This window comes from Dendrobates tinctorius, unplaced genomic scaffold (assembly GCF_039654945.1).
Source record: "Dendrobates tinctorius isolate UK_male_01 unplaced genomic scaffold, ASM3965494v1 ptg000165l, whole genome shotgun sequence".
NCBI classification, from domain to species: domain Eukaryota; kingdom Metazoa; phylum Chordata; class Amphibia; order Anura; family Dendrobatidae; genus Dendrobates; species Dendrobates tinctorius.
In genome coordinates this window covers 8,400,505-8,414,204 of record NW_027361832.1, presented here as the reverse complement: position 1 = coordinate 8,414,204, position 13,700 = coordinate 8,400,505, and the positions used below count along the sequence as shown (strand labels likewise).

The 13,700-nt window shown below is 40.5% G+C and overlaps 1 protein-coding gene across 9 annotated transcripts in view; it reads left to right on the top strand.

The window, feature by feature from the left end:
- The window catches only part of VPS13B (vacuolar protein sorting 13 homolog B), a 1,297,298-nt gene that overhangs the window by 433,844 nt on the left and 849,754 nt on the right, over positions 1 to 13,700 (top strand). For all 9 annotated transcript variants that reach the window (XM_073550458.1, XM_073550457.1, XM_073550459.1 and 6 more), the window contains exon 19: positions 8,149 to 8,322. In XM_073550458.1, coding sequence (XP_073406559.1) covers positions 8,149 to 8,322 — 174 coding nt within the window. The remainder of the gene's footprint in view (positions 1 to 8,148; positions 8,323 to 13,700) is intronic.

Here is a 13,700-nt window from a genome sequence, read left to right as displayed (position 1 = left end):
ACACATGAAAAAAAAAATTGGGACAGGGTTAGCGAAAGGTTAGATAAGTGTGTACTGTTAAACAGTAGAGCAATCAGTTTCTCAACTAAGTAACATTACAGTGTATTAAAAGTGTGTTGGAGAGGCAGAGTCTCTGAGAAGCAAAGCGGGTCAGATGTTAACCAATCTGTGATCAACTACATCTAAAGATAATTTAAAGGGAACCTGTCAGCAGGATTGTGCACAGTAACCTACAGACAGTGTCAGGTCGGCGCCGTTCTACTGATTAAAATGATACTTTGATGAAATCCGTCTTGTGGTTGTTTAATCTTTGCAGTTTTTAGTTAATGAGATTCTGGGGCGGCCTGTGGGGGTCTTCATGTGGCGCTCTGCTTACATATTCATGTGTATGGCTTATTACAGGTCACTGATCTGCCCCCTATTTTACATACTGTATATCTAATTGTTTGAAATAAAAAAAAAAAAAAAAAAAAAGACACCATGCAGAGGGCGCCTGCGCTGCAGCATGATAGAATTTATAATATCTATTTTTTCATTTGATTTTGTCAAATTTCTTGAAGAAAAAAAAATCTTAATCAAAAGGGTGTCGGCAGCCGTGCCTTTGCAGTAGCATTATTCGGAACGCAATAGAAGCTACAGCGCAGTTAACATTTTGCTAAAGGAAAAAAAAGGCTCCATCAAGATGGTAGTGGCACCTGCGCAGTAGCATCTATCGCTTTCCGAATGATGGTACTGCCACCACCATTTTGATTACGATAAAAAAAAATTTCTCAAGAAACTTATATGACCAAATCAAATGAAAGTATGGATATTATAGATCGTTTCATGCTACAGCGCCGCCGCCTGCATGATGAATGTAGTTTTTTTTTTTTTTTTTTAACATTAAGATATACAGTATGTAATCAAGGGAGCAGGTCAGTGAGGGATCCTTGTCACAAGCCATACAGATGAGTATGTAAGCAGAGCACCACATGAAGACCCCCCACATGCCACCCAAAGCACGAGAATCACAGCAACCACAAGATGGATTTCATCACCCCAAGTATCATTTTAATCAGTATAACCGCGCCAAACTTAGTGTCTGTAGTTTACTGAGGATAATCCTGCTCACAGGTTCACATTAACAATTTCAGAATATCGTTCCTCAACTTAAAATTGCCAAGACGAATATCCCACTACCTACAAGTACAGTACACTAGTGCCATCAAAAGATTCAGCGATTCTAGAGAAATCCTTGTGCACAAGGTCACAAGGCCAATGGTCAACATCGAATACTTGTGATCTATTTAGCCAGATCACTGCATGGACTCAAGATTACTTTCAGAAATCATTGTTTGTGAACACAGTTTGTCATGCAATCCACAAATGCAAATTAAAGGGATTGTCCACGTTTGGTACGAAAGTCAGTCTATGTGCCTGCAACCTTGTGAATCCTTATATTGTGTACAGGGCGCATTGTCCAGGTTCTTTGGTGCCAAACCCAGAAGTGGACAGTCATGTGACCACAGTTATGGAATATGGATACTCATTGCCACATTTCAAGTGGATGTGTGCAGCCCTTGCTCATACTTGTGGTAATTTGCCCTTATTGTGTCGCTGCTGGCAGTGGAGAATGCGGACAACGCATACTGTGAACAGTGTAAGGATTCACACACGTGAAGTCACTTATAGTGACTGCAGATTTTCACGCTTAACTTGAATAACCACTTTTGTATTGTTTAAAGAAGAAGCCATATATCAACATAATCTAAAAAAGCTGCTATCGTCTATGGGTCAGAGCTCATTAAAAATGGACTGAGGCAAAATGCAAAATTGTTCTGTGCTCAGATAAATCAGAATTTTAAATTCTTCATGAAAATCATGGATGAAGTGTCCTACAGACTCAAGAGGACAGGGACCATCCAGCTTGTTATCAACATACAGTTCAAAAGTCTGCATCTTTGATGGTATAGTGGTGCGTTAATGTCTATTGCTTGGGTAGCTTACACATCTTGAAAGCCATTGTCAATTCTCAGCATTATACAGAGGAACATATGCTCCCATCCAGCCAATGTCTATTGCAGGGAAGGGACGTGGTTATTTCAGCAAGATGAAAATAGCCAGCTCACCATAGATGGTTTGGAACCTCACATCTGTCCTAGCATGCTTTGCTAGTCCAAAGAAAGAATGGTTCAGTTTAAAGAATGTATATTAAAATTTATTTGAGGCTTTATTCCAAAATGTTTAACAGTAATGTAAAATATTTTGGAATAAAGAACTGAAGAAATTTTAATACATGGTACATTCTTTGAGCCGAATAATCCTTCCTTTGGATATTTCCGCAAGACAATGCTAAACCCAATATTGGATCCATCACAACAGCATGGCTTCTCAGAAGAGTTTGAGTGCCGAACCGGCCGCCAGTAGTCCAGACCTTTCACCAATAGAAAACATTTGACATTATGAAAAAAAGAAATCCAGAAAAGACAAACCAGGACCGTTAAGCAGCGAGATCCTCATTAAAAGATAGTGTGATCCAAGTGGAAATTGAAGGGATTGAGCAATCAACAAGAACTCTCGATTGTCAGTGATCTTAGCTAATATGATGAAGTAAACATTATCGTTTGTCATTATTTCATCTCCTCCAAATTGGCATTTAATAGAAATTATTAAATAATTACGAGAAAGGAGAAAAAAATTGCAAAACCATCAACATGATAGAAAAATATTTGTTACCTTTTTAAATGCATTTTAACCCCTTAATGACAGCCAATACGTCTTTTTAATTACCTGAGATATAACAGAATATCATCACCAAACAGGTGACAATTCAGCAGCTGTCGGCTGTCCACTATAGCTGACAACTTGCTGTATCACAAACGATCAGTATTGTCACCGTCCATATCTGTTTAACCCCTTAGTTGATGCTGTCAAAAGTGACTACATCGGAAAAATGGTTTAAAAAATTGTGGGGGCTTCCGCTTTAATCTAATTGACACACCAAGATTATGATTGTGTGGTCCTGATGTTTGCCTTAGCAGTTCATGGCCAAATAGTGGCCTTAGAGTCTCCCGGCTATAGCGGTCAGTTCAGAAGTTAGCGACTTTTAGGTGGTAAACAAACACTTTTTCATTCCGGCTATACCACTTTGCATTAATTCCTGAAAATCACCTGAAGGGTTAATAAAACTACCTGACATGAGTTTTCAATATGTCGAGGGGTGCTGTTTTTAAAATGGTATCACTTTTTGGGGTTTTCCAATATATAGGACCCCCAAAGTCACTTAAAACCTGGATAGGTTCCTCAAAAAATAAATTTTGTAACTTTCCTTGAAAAAATGAAAAATTACTGCTACATTTTTAAACCTCCTAAAAGCCTAACAAAATAAATTACCGTTTTTAAAAATGGTGCTGATGTAAGGCAGACACGTGGGAAATGTTGTTTATTAATGTTTTTGTGTGGTATGACTCTTTGGATTAAACGGATAATCATTCAGGCTGTGTGCACACGTAGCGATTTTTAAGCATTTTTGCCACGATTTTCGGCGCGAGAACGCTGCGAAAATGCTTAAAAATCGTGTACATGACGCACCCCATGCATTCCTATGGCATTCCGCACATGCTGTGCTAATGCTGCGCTTTTTTCCGCGGCGGAATCGCATCGCGGAAAAAATCGCAGCATGCTCATTCTTTTGTGCGGAATCGCAAAGAATTGCCGCGATTCCGCACCCATAGGAATGCATGAGAATCGCTTACTTCTTGCATGTGGCTATGCCCACCATGCGGGAAGTTAAGCGTCTCATGTGCGGTTGGTACCCACGTTGTGGAGGAGAGGAGACTGTCCTCCAGGCCCTGGGTACCATACCCCTGTAAATAAAAAGAATAAAAAATAAAAAATCGGGGTATATTTACCTTCCGATGTCCCGCGCTGCATTCCCGGCCTAGTGTTCCCAGTAATGCCTTGCGGCAAGGTCCTGTGATGACGTAGTCTCGCGTGACTCTAGCGGTCTCGAGAGATCGCTATAGCAACGCGAGACTACGTCATCACAGGTCTCGCAAGGCATTACTGGGAACGCTGAGGCCCGGGAATGCAGCGCGGGACGCCGTAAGGTAAATATACCCCGATTTTTTTATTTTTTTTTTAGCATTTTAACATCCTATCTTTTACTATTGATGCCGCATAGGCGGCCTCAATAGTAAAAACCTGGTCACACTTGTCAAACACTATGTTTGACGAGTGTGACCAACCTGTCAATCACTTTCCAAGCGATGCTTCAAATCGCTTGGAAAGTGCTTGAATAACGCACGTGAAATCGCGATCATAATCGCGGTAAAATCGCGGTGAAATCGCGCGGAAAAAAACGCGCGATTTCTGGGAAGGAGTCCGGTTTTTAGTGAGCGTTTTAAAACGCTACGTGTGCACATAGCCTCAAAGTTTGAAAATTGCAATTTTTTTTACATTTTTGTCAAGTTTCTGATATTTTTTATAACTAAACACAAAACATATCAACCTAAATTTACCATTATCATAAATTATAATGTTCCATGAAAAAACAATCTCAAAAGCCAATTGGATTTGTTGAAGCGTTCCAGAGTTATGACCACGTAAATGGTCAGAATTTTAAAAATTGGCTCCGTCACTAAGAGGTTAAAAATCACTGTTTTGTTCATCAGCGCCAGTTTTTATAAACTCATATTAGCATGATGACAGGTATCATCCTTGATTGCACCTGCTGGTTTTAAGCCAGCAATTAATGTAGTTCTACCGACAGTTAATAAATCAATGACCATCCCAATAAATGAAACTATAAACTCATTAATAGCGCAGCTACTTGCTAATTTATTTTCATAGACGATAAAGCCATTTTGGAATGGTGCCAAGATGATAAGCCCATGACTGATTTTTAACTTGCTCATACGATGGAGCTGGGAATATTATCGGGAAAGAGCATGACCAATCATATGTTTTTATGAGCCCTGTAAAATCCTTAGTTTATTTCCTTTTTTAATTTAGTATGAAATTGAATCGCACTATTTCAGCCTGGAAGGATCATTTACACATAAGCTGCTTTCATGAAATCTGTTTAATAAACAGCTCGAGTTTTTCCCCTCTTCAACGTTTCAGCATAATGTTTGTTGAGACTTTACCTTTTCTCCTTTTTAAACTTCTTTTAGCTATTTACCTAATTGCAAATTTAAAAAAAAACTATAATTCTATAAGCTTGATTTAGGCTGGGTTCACATTAGGTTTATGCAGTCCGTTAACGCTGCCATTCAGCCCCATTGTCGGGCACATGGCGACGCATGCCGTAAAGTGGCATGCGTTCGCGATGTGCCGTCATTCATAACGCCGTCATATACAGTTGTGGCCAAAAGTATTGACACCCCTGCAATTCTGTCAGATAATACTCAGTTTCTTCCTGAAAATGATTGCAAACACATTCTTTGGTGGTGTTATCTTTATTTAATTTGTCTTAAATGAAAAAACACAAAAGAGAATGAAGCAAAAAGCAAAACATGGATCATTTCACACACAACTCCAAAAATGGGCCAGACAAAAGTATTGGCACCCTCAGCCTAATGCTTGGTTGCACAACCTTTAGCCAAAATAACTGCGACCAACTGCTTCTGGTAGCCATCAATGAGTTTCTTACAATGCTCTGCTGGAATTTTAGACCATTCATCTTTGGCAAACTGCTCCAGGTCCCTGATATTTGAAGGGTGCCTTCTCCAAACTGCCATTTTTAGATCTCTCCACAGGTGTTCTATGGGATTCAGGTCTGGACTCATTGCTGGCCTCCTTAGAAGTCTCCAGTGCTTTCTCTCAAACCATTTTCTAGTGCTTTTTGAAGTGTGTTTTGGGTCATTGTCCTGCTGGAAGACCCATGACCTCTGAGGGAGACCCAGCTTTCTCACACTGGGCCCTACATTATGCTGCAAAATTTGTTGGTAGTTTTCAGACTTCATAATGCCATGCACATGGTCAAGCAGTCCAGTGCCAGAGGCAGCAAAGCAACCCCAAAACATCAGGGAACCTCCGCCATGTTTGACTGTAGGGACCGTGTTCTTTTCTTTGAATGCCTCTTTTTTTCTCCTGTAAAATCTATGTTGATGCCTTTGCCGAAAAAGCTCTACTTTTCTCTCATCTGACCAGGAACATTCTTCCAAAACGTTTTAGGCTTTTTCAGGTAAGCTTTGGCAAACTCCAGCCTGGCTTTTTTATGTCACTGGGTAAGAAGTGGGGTCTCCCTGGGTCTCCTACCATACAGTCCCTTTTCATTCAGACGCCGACGGATAGTACGGGTTCACACTGTTGTACCCTCGGACTGCAGGGCAGCTTGAACTTGTTTGGATGTTAGTCGAGGTTCTTTATCCAACATCCGCACAATCTTGCGTTGAAATCTCTTGTCAATTTTTCTTTTCTGTCCACATCTAGGGAGGTTAGCCACAGTGCCATGGGCTTTAAACTTCTTGATGACACTGTGCACGGTAGACACAGGAACATTCAGGTCTTTGGAGATGGACTTGTAGCCTTGAGATTGCTCATGCTTCCTCACAATTTGGTTTCTCAAGTCCTCAGACAGTTCCTTTGGTCTTTCTTTTCTCCATGCTCAATGTGGTACACACAAGGACACAGGACAGAGGTTGAGTCAACTCTAATCCATGTCATCTGGCGGAAAGTGTGATTTAGTTATTGCCAACACCTGTTAGGTGCCACAGGTAAGTTACAGGTGCTGTTAATTACACAAATTAGAGAAACATCACATGATTTTTCGAAGAGTGCCAATACTTTTGTCCACCCTCTTTTTTGTGTTTGGTGTGGAACTATATCCAATTTGGCTTTAAGACAATTCTTTTTGTGTTTTTTCATTTAAGACAAATTAAATGAAGATGATAATACCAAAGAATTTGTGTTTGCAATCATTTTCAGGAAGAAACTGAGTATTATCTGACAGAATTGCAGGGGTGTCAATACTTTTAGCCACAATTGTAGCATAACGCGATCGTGTTATGCTATACCGTTTAACCATGTTAAACGTAATGTGAACCTAGCCTTAAGGGGGTTTTACACATAGCAATATCGCTAGCAATATCACTAAAACGTCACTGATTTTGTGACGTTATAGTGATATTGCTAGCGATATCGCTATGTGTGATACTCACCTCCGACCCGCTCCCCCGCTGTCCATCGCTGATCGCGCGAGATCGGGAGGCTCCATTTCTCGTCGGGCAGCTCCATTTCTCGTCGGGCGGCTCCATTTCTCGTCGGGCGCTTCCTGCTGTGACGACGAGTGAGGCGTGGAGGCTGGCGGGAGGACGCCAGGATCGCTGTGTGTGAATGGTGAGTATCGTGCGCTGCGTCGCTGCTGCATCGCTGTGAGATCTGTCTGTGTGAAAGCTCACTAGCGATCATTTAGCGATGCACCAACGACCCTGACCGGGTCGGATCGCTGGTGCATCGCTAAATGTAAAAGGGCCTTTAGAGTTGTCAGCCTTTCATTCTTTGTTTGAGTTGTTAACCCTTCAGTCACACACATTTAAGGATCTTCTATCTTTTCCTTTATTGTTCTTGTATTTCTTTCTTTTACTCATTACATTACTTAACTCACTAGAGATAGTTGAATTGATTCACAGGACTCTGTTCCATCGGCCAGGTCAGTAATTTGTGATCACCGGTCGGGAGCCCTGTGAATTTGCTCATAATTCTTGGCATTCCCAGCCTTCTTTGATTAGTCGTGTGTGATGCTGTAATGTTGCGCCCGCCTGGTTAATCAAAGGAAGAGTCGGTAATAGCGGGAGGTAAAAGGAGATTCACAGGGCTCCCGACCAGCAGTCACAGAATACTGACCTGGCCGATGAACCCAGAATAATACTAATAGATTCTTCCATCTCTTTTACCTAGTTATTTAAAGATATGCATATGTAATTCTGGGATATGCCGATCTGTTCCTAAAAATCTATAATGCAATAAATTATCTTTCCCAATTTTAAATTTATTTTTGCTATTGACATGCAAAAAAAAATTGTAAAAATAAAATTTTAAAATTGTACATCCTGATGTTTGAGTTCTTGACCTTTTTCTAGGCCATGACCCCTGGCAGCAATGTACTTGTTTGTAAAGTTGTTTTTGGCATATAGCGGTGACTGTTTCCCATCTGTATTTGTAAAGGTGATACTGGGAAAGAGAAGTTAATTCCTTTGGTACAAGGCCCCTCTGACACAACAGATCTCCACATGAGTAAATGGTTGAAGGAGAGCAGGAAGCCTGAATCTTTGCTTGGTCCAGATTTGATAGCCTTTACAATCCAGATTCCCGAGCAGATGGACTTCTGCCACAGCTCTGGTAAGTGTAAAATCTCTATAACGTTGCGATCATGTTACATCCAATTATTCAATGCTGCTCTCTTGGGAGATTTAATATAAAATGTGCCAAGTGACAAACTGTTCTGTTTCACATACAGAACACATATATTGCTGTAATATTACTTCCACAGTCATGTAGTAAGGCAGTGGTTCACTGCTTTGAAATGTTTCCTAAGCTAATATAAGCATGGTCAATCGGTTTGCTCTTACTGCTGGTTTAACTTGAGAAATGACTTCTCGAGACATTGACTTCGCTGCTACGGGATATATGCTTTTTTTGTTCTGCTCAGTGCCCAGGAGCTGGAAGTTGGCAGGAGATCTTGCTTGTCTTTCAATGAATGTGACACATCAGCTGCCACAAGTTGTAGGTGACAGCAACTTTTGTGTGACAGTAGCACTCCATAAAAGTCACATAGTTGAACAAAACTGTTACACTGACTACTGTGGGCACAAATAGAAAGTGATGCAACTGGAATCTCACAATCGTCTGATCATGTTAATCATATTACCCATAGAGGTCATGTCTTAAAGGGAACCGGTCAGTCGATTTATGCTGCCCAAAACAATGGAAAGCATGAATCTGAGCCTGGCATTTCAGAGGAAACATAGTATAAAGATAAGGCAAGGACCATCGGTTGCTTCTCATTGATGATTAACAGGTATCTCCTGTGTGTCCATAAGGAGAGACTTGTCAATCACCTGCAGAGGTGTGAGTAGAAGCCAGCCTGGGCGGTGTCGGGAGTAGTATCTAATCTGCCTTTGGTCTTCTACTGGCTTTTTAAGCCATATCTAAATGCAATCAGACAATGATTCATTCTGCATATGGGTTGGGCTGCATGAATTAATGGACAGTTTCTCTTCTGAGCAAATTTGTCACTAGATTTTGAAATACAAACTCGATACAAATTGATGGGACTGGTGTTTTTATTTTGAAAAGCTTCACATGCTATGTGATTCTGATGTTAAGTTAAAAATTTCACGAAATTATTATACATCCATTTAGTTATGGATTTTTACACTAAGTACACCAGCCTTCTTGGGTTTAAGAGATTTATTCAGTAATGGTAAGAGATCTATTGAATAATATATGCAATATTTTGAAATCTGAAGACAGATCTGCTTTAAGGAAAGTATTCATGAATTTTTTTTTCTTAATTTTTTCTCTTGAATCTTAAAATGAGAAATGAATCCTCTTTGATAAAGGTGAAGTTTAAAAATGTCCCGCACTTGGCGGTTTAACAAAGAGCCGCTCTTGCTACACTAACAAGTGTGTTTGACTCAACTTGTCCTGTTTCGCCAACCTGTGGCCGTCCGCTCCTGTTGTATTCATCTCCTACATCAAAGCACCATACAGGAATATACATTGTGATGTGAGCTGTACCAAGCTGGAGATGGAGGTCATCAATGACTTCTGTACCCATCGGTTCCTGCTTCATTCACCACCCACATTGAAGAATTGTACAGTGTGATATTGGTTCTAGGAAGAACAAATGGAAGGTGCATGCTTAGCACCTATGCCAAGCGGTTCCTGCTGCCCAAGGGCTTGGTAAAAACTCCACCACAGTCTACAAAAGTAGGCCAATGGAGCAACATGTAAAGGGACCTCCACCTTGATCTGTCCTTGTTATCTTGCGCAATCAAAATAGCTGATGGCTTTACATTACAACTATTATACCTAATTCCAGTAAAAAATAATTCATGAGCATGGATACAATATACATAAATAGTTATAAACATGAGAATCACATATCTACCTCTGAATTGTTGAGCTGGCTATTTACATTAAACTTTTTTTTTTTTTGCCTCAAAACTGATGTAGGCAGCAAATGTAACATAGTTTGTTCCTGTGATAGACAATCCACCTCCAGAGCCTTGTTTCCCCTTTCCGAGAAGGAACTAAAGTCAGCGAGAAGACCATCCCTAATCTTAGTTAGTTTACAATTGGATTACTTTAGCAAATTGTACAGTCCTAGTACACGTTTGGCCTAAATTGCATTGCCTGTGTAAACGCTACCTAATGCCTACCTGAGAGCCTGAATCCCTAGTAAATATGTATATATGTATATATGTGTGTGTTTGTGTACACACATATACAGTGGTAATGAGACTCACTTAGCTACTCACAGAGGTAGACGCAGTAACTTTTCTTCTGCTGGTTTATTCAAACATGGCATAAATCTGTGCAGGGTTCAGCAGCAAAACATGGCCTTTTCTAACCTATAGTACAGTCTTAGGCCTGCAGGGATCCGCCCGCTCAGGGTACAATCAAGAGTCCAGCACAGTTGCACATGGAACACTTCACTGGAGCTTCCTACCTCCACACCCACAGAGGAGAAAAGAAACTTAGTGCCCAGACATTTAACTTCCCAGACCACATCCTTGGGGTGTAGATATGGTGAGTGCCCAACCCTGTCATGGCAAATAGTGGGGGTGCACAAAACCTCCCAGGTATGTACCAAATCTTGTAGATATACCCAAAGAAATGAAGGCAGCACACCAAATAAGTGAAAATCATGTGCGATTTAATTGTCCATATGACAACGTTTTGGTCCAGAGATGTGGCCCTTTCTCTTAAGGTCAGAGTTTGTCTCATGGCAACAGTAACATACCGTATAAACTCGAATATAAGCCGACCCGAGTATAACCTGAGGCCACTAATTTTGTCACAAAAAACTGGGAAAACTTATTTACTTGAGTATAATCCGAGGGTGGTGCTGCACATGGGTTAATGGTGGTCCCAAAAGATGCTCCATAGATAAATAACCCCATAAAATGCTGCACAAGGGTTAATGGTGGCCCAAGAAGATGCTCCATAGATAAATACGGCCCATAAAATCCTGCACAAGGGTTAATGGTGGCCCAAGAAGATGCTCCACAGATAAATACGGCCTATAAAATGCTGCCTCTTGTGTGCCGCTCCACAAATCTAACTCTATTCAAAGATGGGAGTAAGCTTTTTTCAGCCTCTTAACATGAATTTGATGAGCGGGGGCTGCTATGGCTCGTCTGGCCCATTTTGTTAGTTGGGCGAAAATTATGTGAAAATGCCAAAAATCACAATATTTCTGCCTTGCATTGTGCAACCATTTTTACGACTTTTCAAAACTTTTTACACTGTATTTCTGGCGTAAAAGTTTTGATTTATTCGGGCCTATGTGTATCTCATTTTGCTCATAGGCTTGCAATGGTCGCTTCACACATGCATGATGTAACGGTAATCTTACTCTATTGAGGGTTTTTTTTTTGTATTCTACCGCCTCCAAGCTGACCACATTCTTTATCTACAATTGTTGCCAATATTTTCTTGAATTCCCACTGCAATACTAGTGTGCAACAGAAAAAAAAAATCCCTCATCCTCCTGATGACAGAGCTTGCCCGAATGATTTCATGCTCCTAGGTTTTTGTTCACGGGAATTAAGGGCAAAGTGAACGTGCAGCTGAATATAGCATCTATTTTTGTAATTGAAAAGTTGAAACTGCGTTATTGGAATGAAATGAAGAGATGCAGGTGTTCCCCAGTGCGGGTCCACTGGGACAATTTGATGGTAGATGCTTGAAAAAAAATACTGCATGTGTTTTTGGAGTCAAACAGCAGCTGTGAGATGAGGATTTATGCCTTTTCTCAGAACTTTGGGATTTCAAAATGTTACATTTAATCACAGGCACAGAAAACAGAGCAAATGTTAAAGATGTTACGTATAAAAGCAGCGGGCTGATTTCTTTACCATACCCAACCAGTTGTGGGAATACAGAAACAAAGTGATCTTTAATCTTAATATGAGCAATTTGAAAAGGATTACTGCAGTTGCCAGAACCCAGGATCCCAACTCCCTGGATTTTTTTTTCTTGCAGTTGCACAGAATAAAGCTCTTATCCTCCTAATTACTTTAAAATCTGGTTTATTCCAATTTTTTTCAAAGTAACAGTAGTTTGAATGACAAAATCCCAGTACGGAAAGAATATTGCTATAGTTTTTAGAAATCTGATAAAACCTATAGTGGGTACAATTATGTTCACATCTGTGTCGGAGACTCCATTTGGATAGACTGCTTCGCAGAATACAACTGAACATGTTATAAGTCAGTGGGGTTCGTGTGATGCTGTTGATGGATAGAGATTTTGTTATGAACGGACACCACTACGTAGATAGGAATATTGTCTAGATATGTCTGTTAAGAACTCTCTATTTTTGATTCAACAATGTATCTATATATACCCATCAAATACATGTTCTATGCAAAGTAAATACAGGGTGTAAATTACAGCTGTTAATAATGTGGCAGCTCTTACTCTTGTATACAAGGGTAAGGTCAGAGTTGAGCGAATTTGTTCTGGTTCCCTCTTATTCAGCAAAATATAACTTACCGAATAAGGCCTGTTTCACACTTCAGTTTTTTGACGCCAGAGTGTGAAAAAACGGATCCGTTTCCGTTTTGCCACAAACAGATGTCACAGGATCCGTTTTTTGACGGATCCGTTTTTGGTGCCAAGGTGATGAAATTTAAAGTGAAATGACTGGAAAAAGAGAGAGAGCAAGATTTTCCGTCACCAGAACGGAATTTGGGGTTAAATTTCTGGCAAGGAAATTATTCCGGGCATGCTCAGTGTCAAAAAGCGGATCCGTTGCCGGATTCCGTCAATAAACGGTTGGCAACGGATCCGTCGCCCATAGGCGACCATTATAACAAATGGCAGATAGCGGCGGATCCGTTGCTCTCCGCTATTTTGACGCAGACAAAAAAACATTTAATTGTCCGTCCACTGAAGTCAGCGGATGCCAAAATTATGGCAGATCCGTCAAAAAACGGATCCAACAGATGACCATCCGTCAAAATCCGCCGCTAATGCAAGTCAATGGGAAAAAAACGGATCTGCCAAAAAAAAATGGAGGATTTTGACTGATGGCAACAAACGGAAATGTGAAACAGGCCTAAGCTGCAGAGGGATCGCGCCTGCTGATTAGCTGATCGGTGCCGCAGTTCCATGTGTTGCGGCTGTGTCACACAGCACATGTATGGAGAGCCCAACAAACATTAGATTTTTATTATGCAGTTTACTGCAACAATGGAGGTTACTTTGAAGAAATGTCATTCATTGGACGTATATACGTTAACGACCCTCGTACTCCAGACCTGGATTCACTATTATATGCTACTTTAAAGAAACCACCAACCCAGAAACAACACTCATATATGTGCGTTTGAGAGCTCGTCTTTAAGGTACCTGGGACCCCTTGTAGTTGTAGAAAATGTGGCTAACCAGATCTAAACACTCAATTAATATTACTTCACTACAGTCAGCCTCTAAAGTACTAATGAAGTGGTAGTTTCGTCCCATTAGGATCGCTAACTAGATGC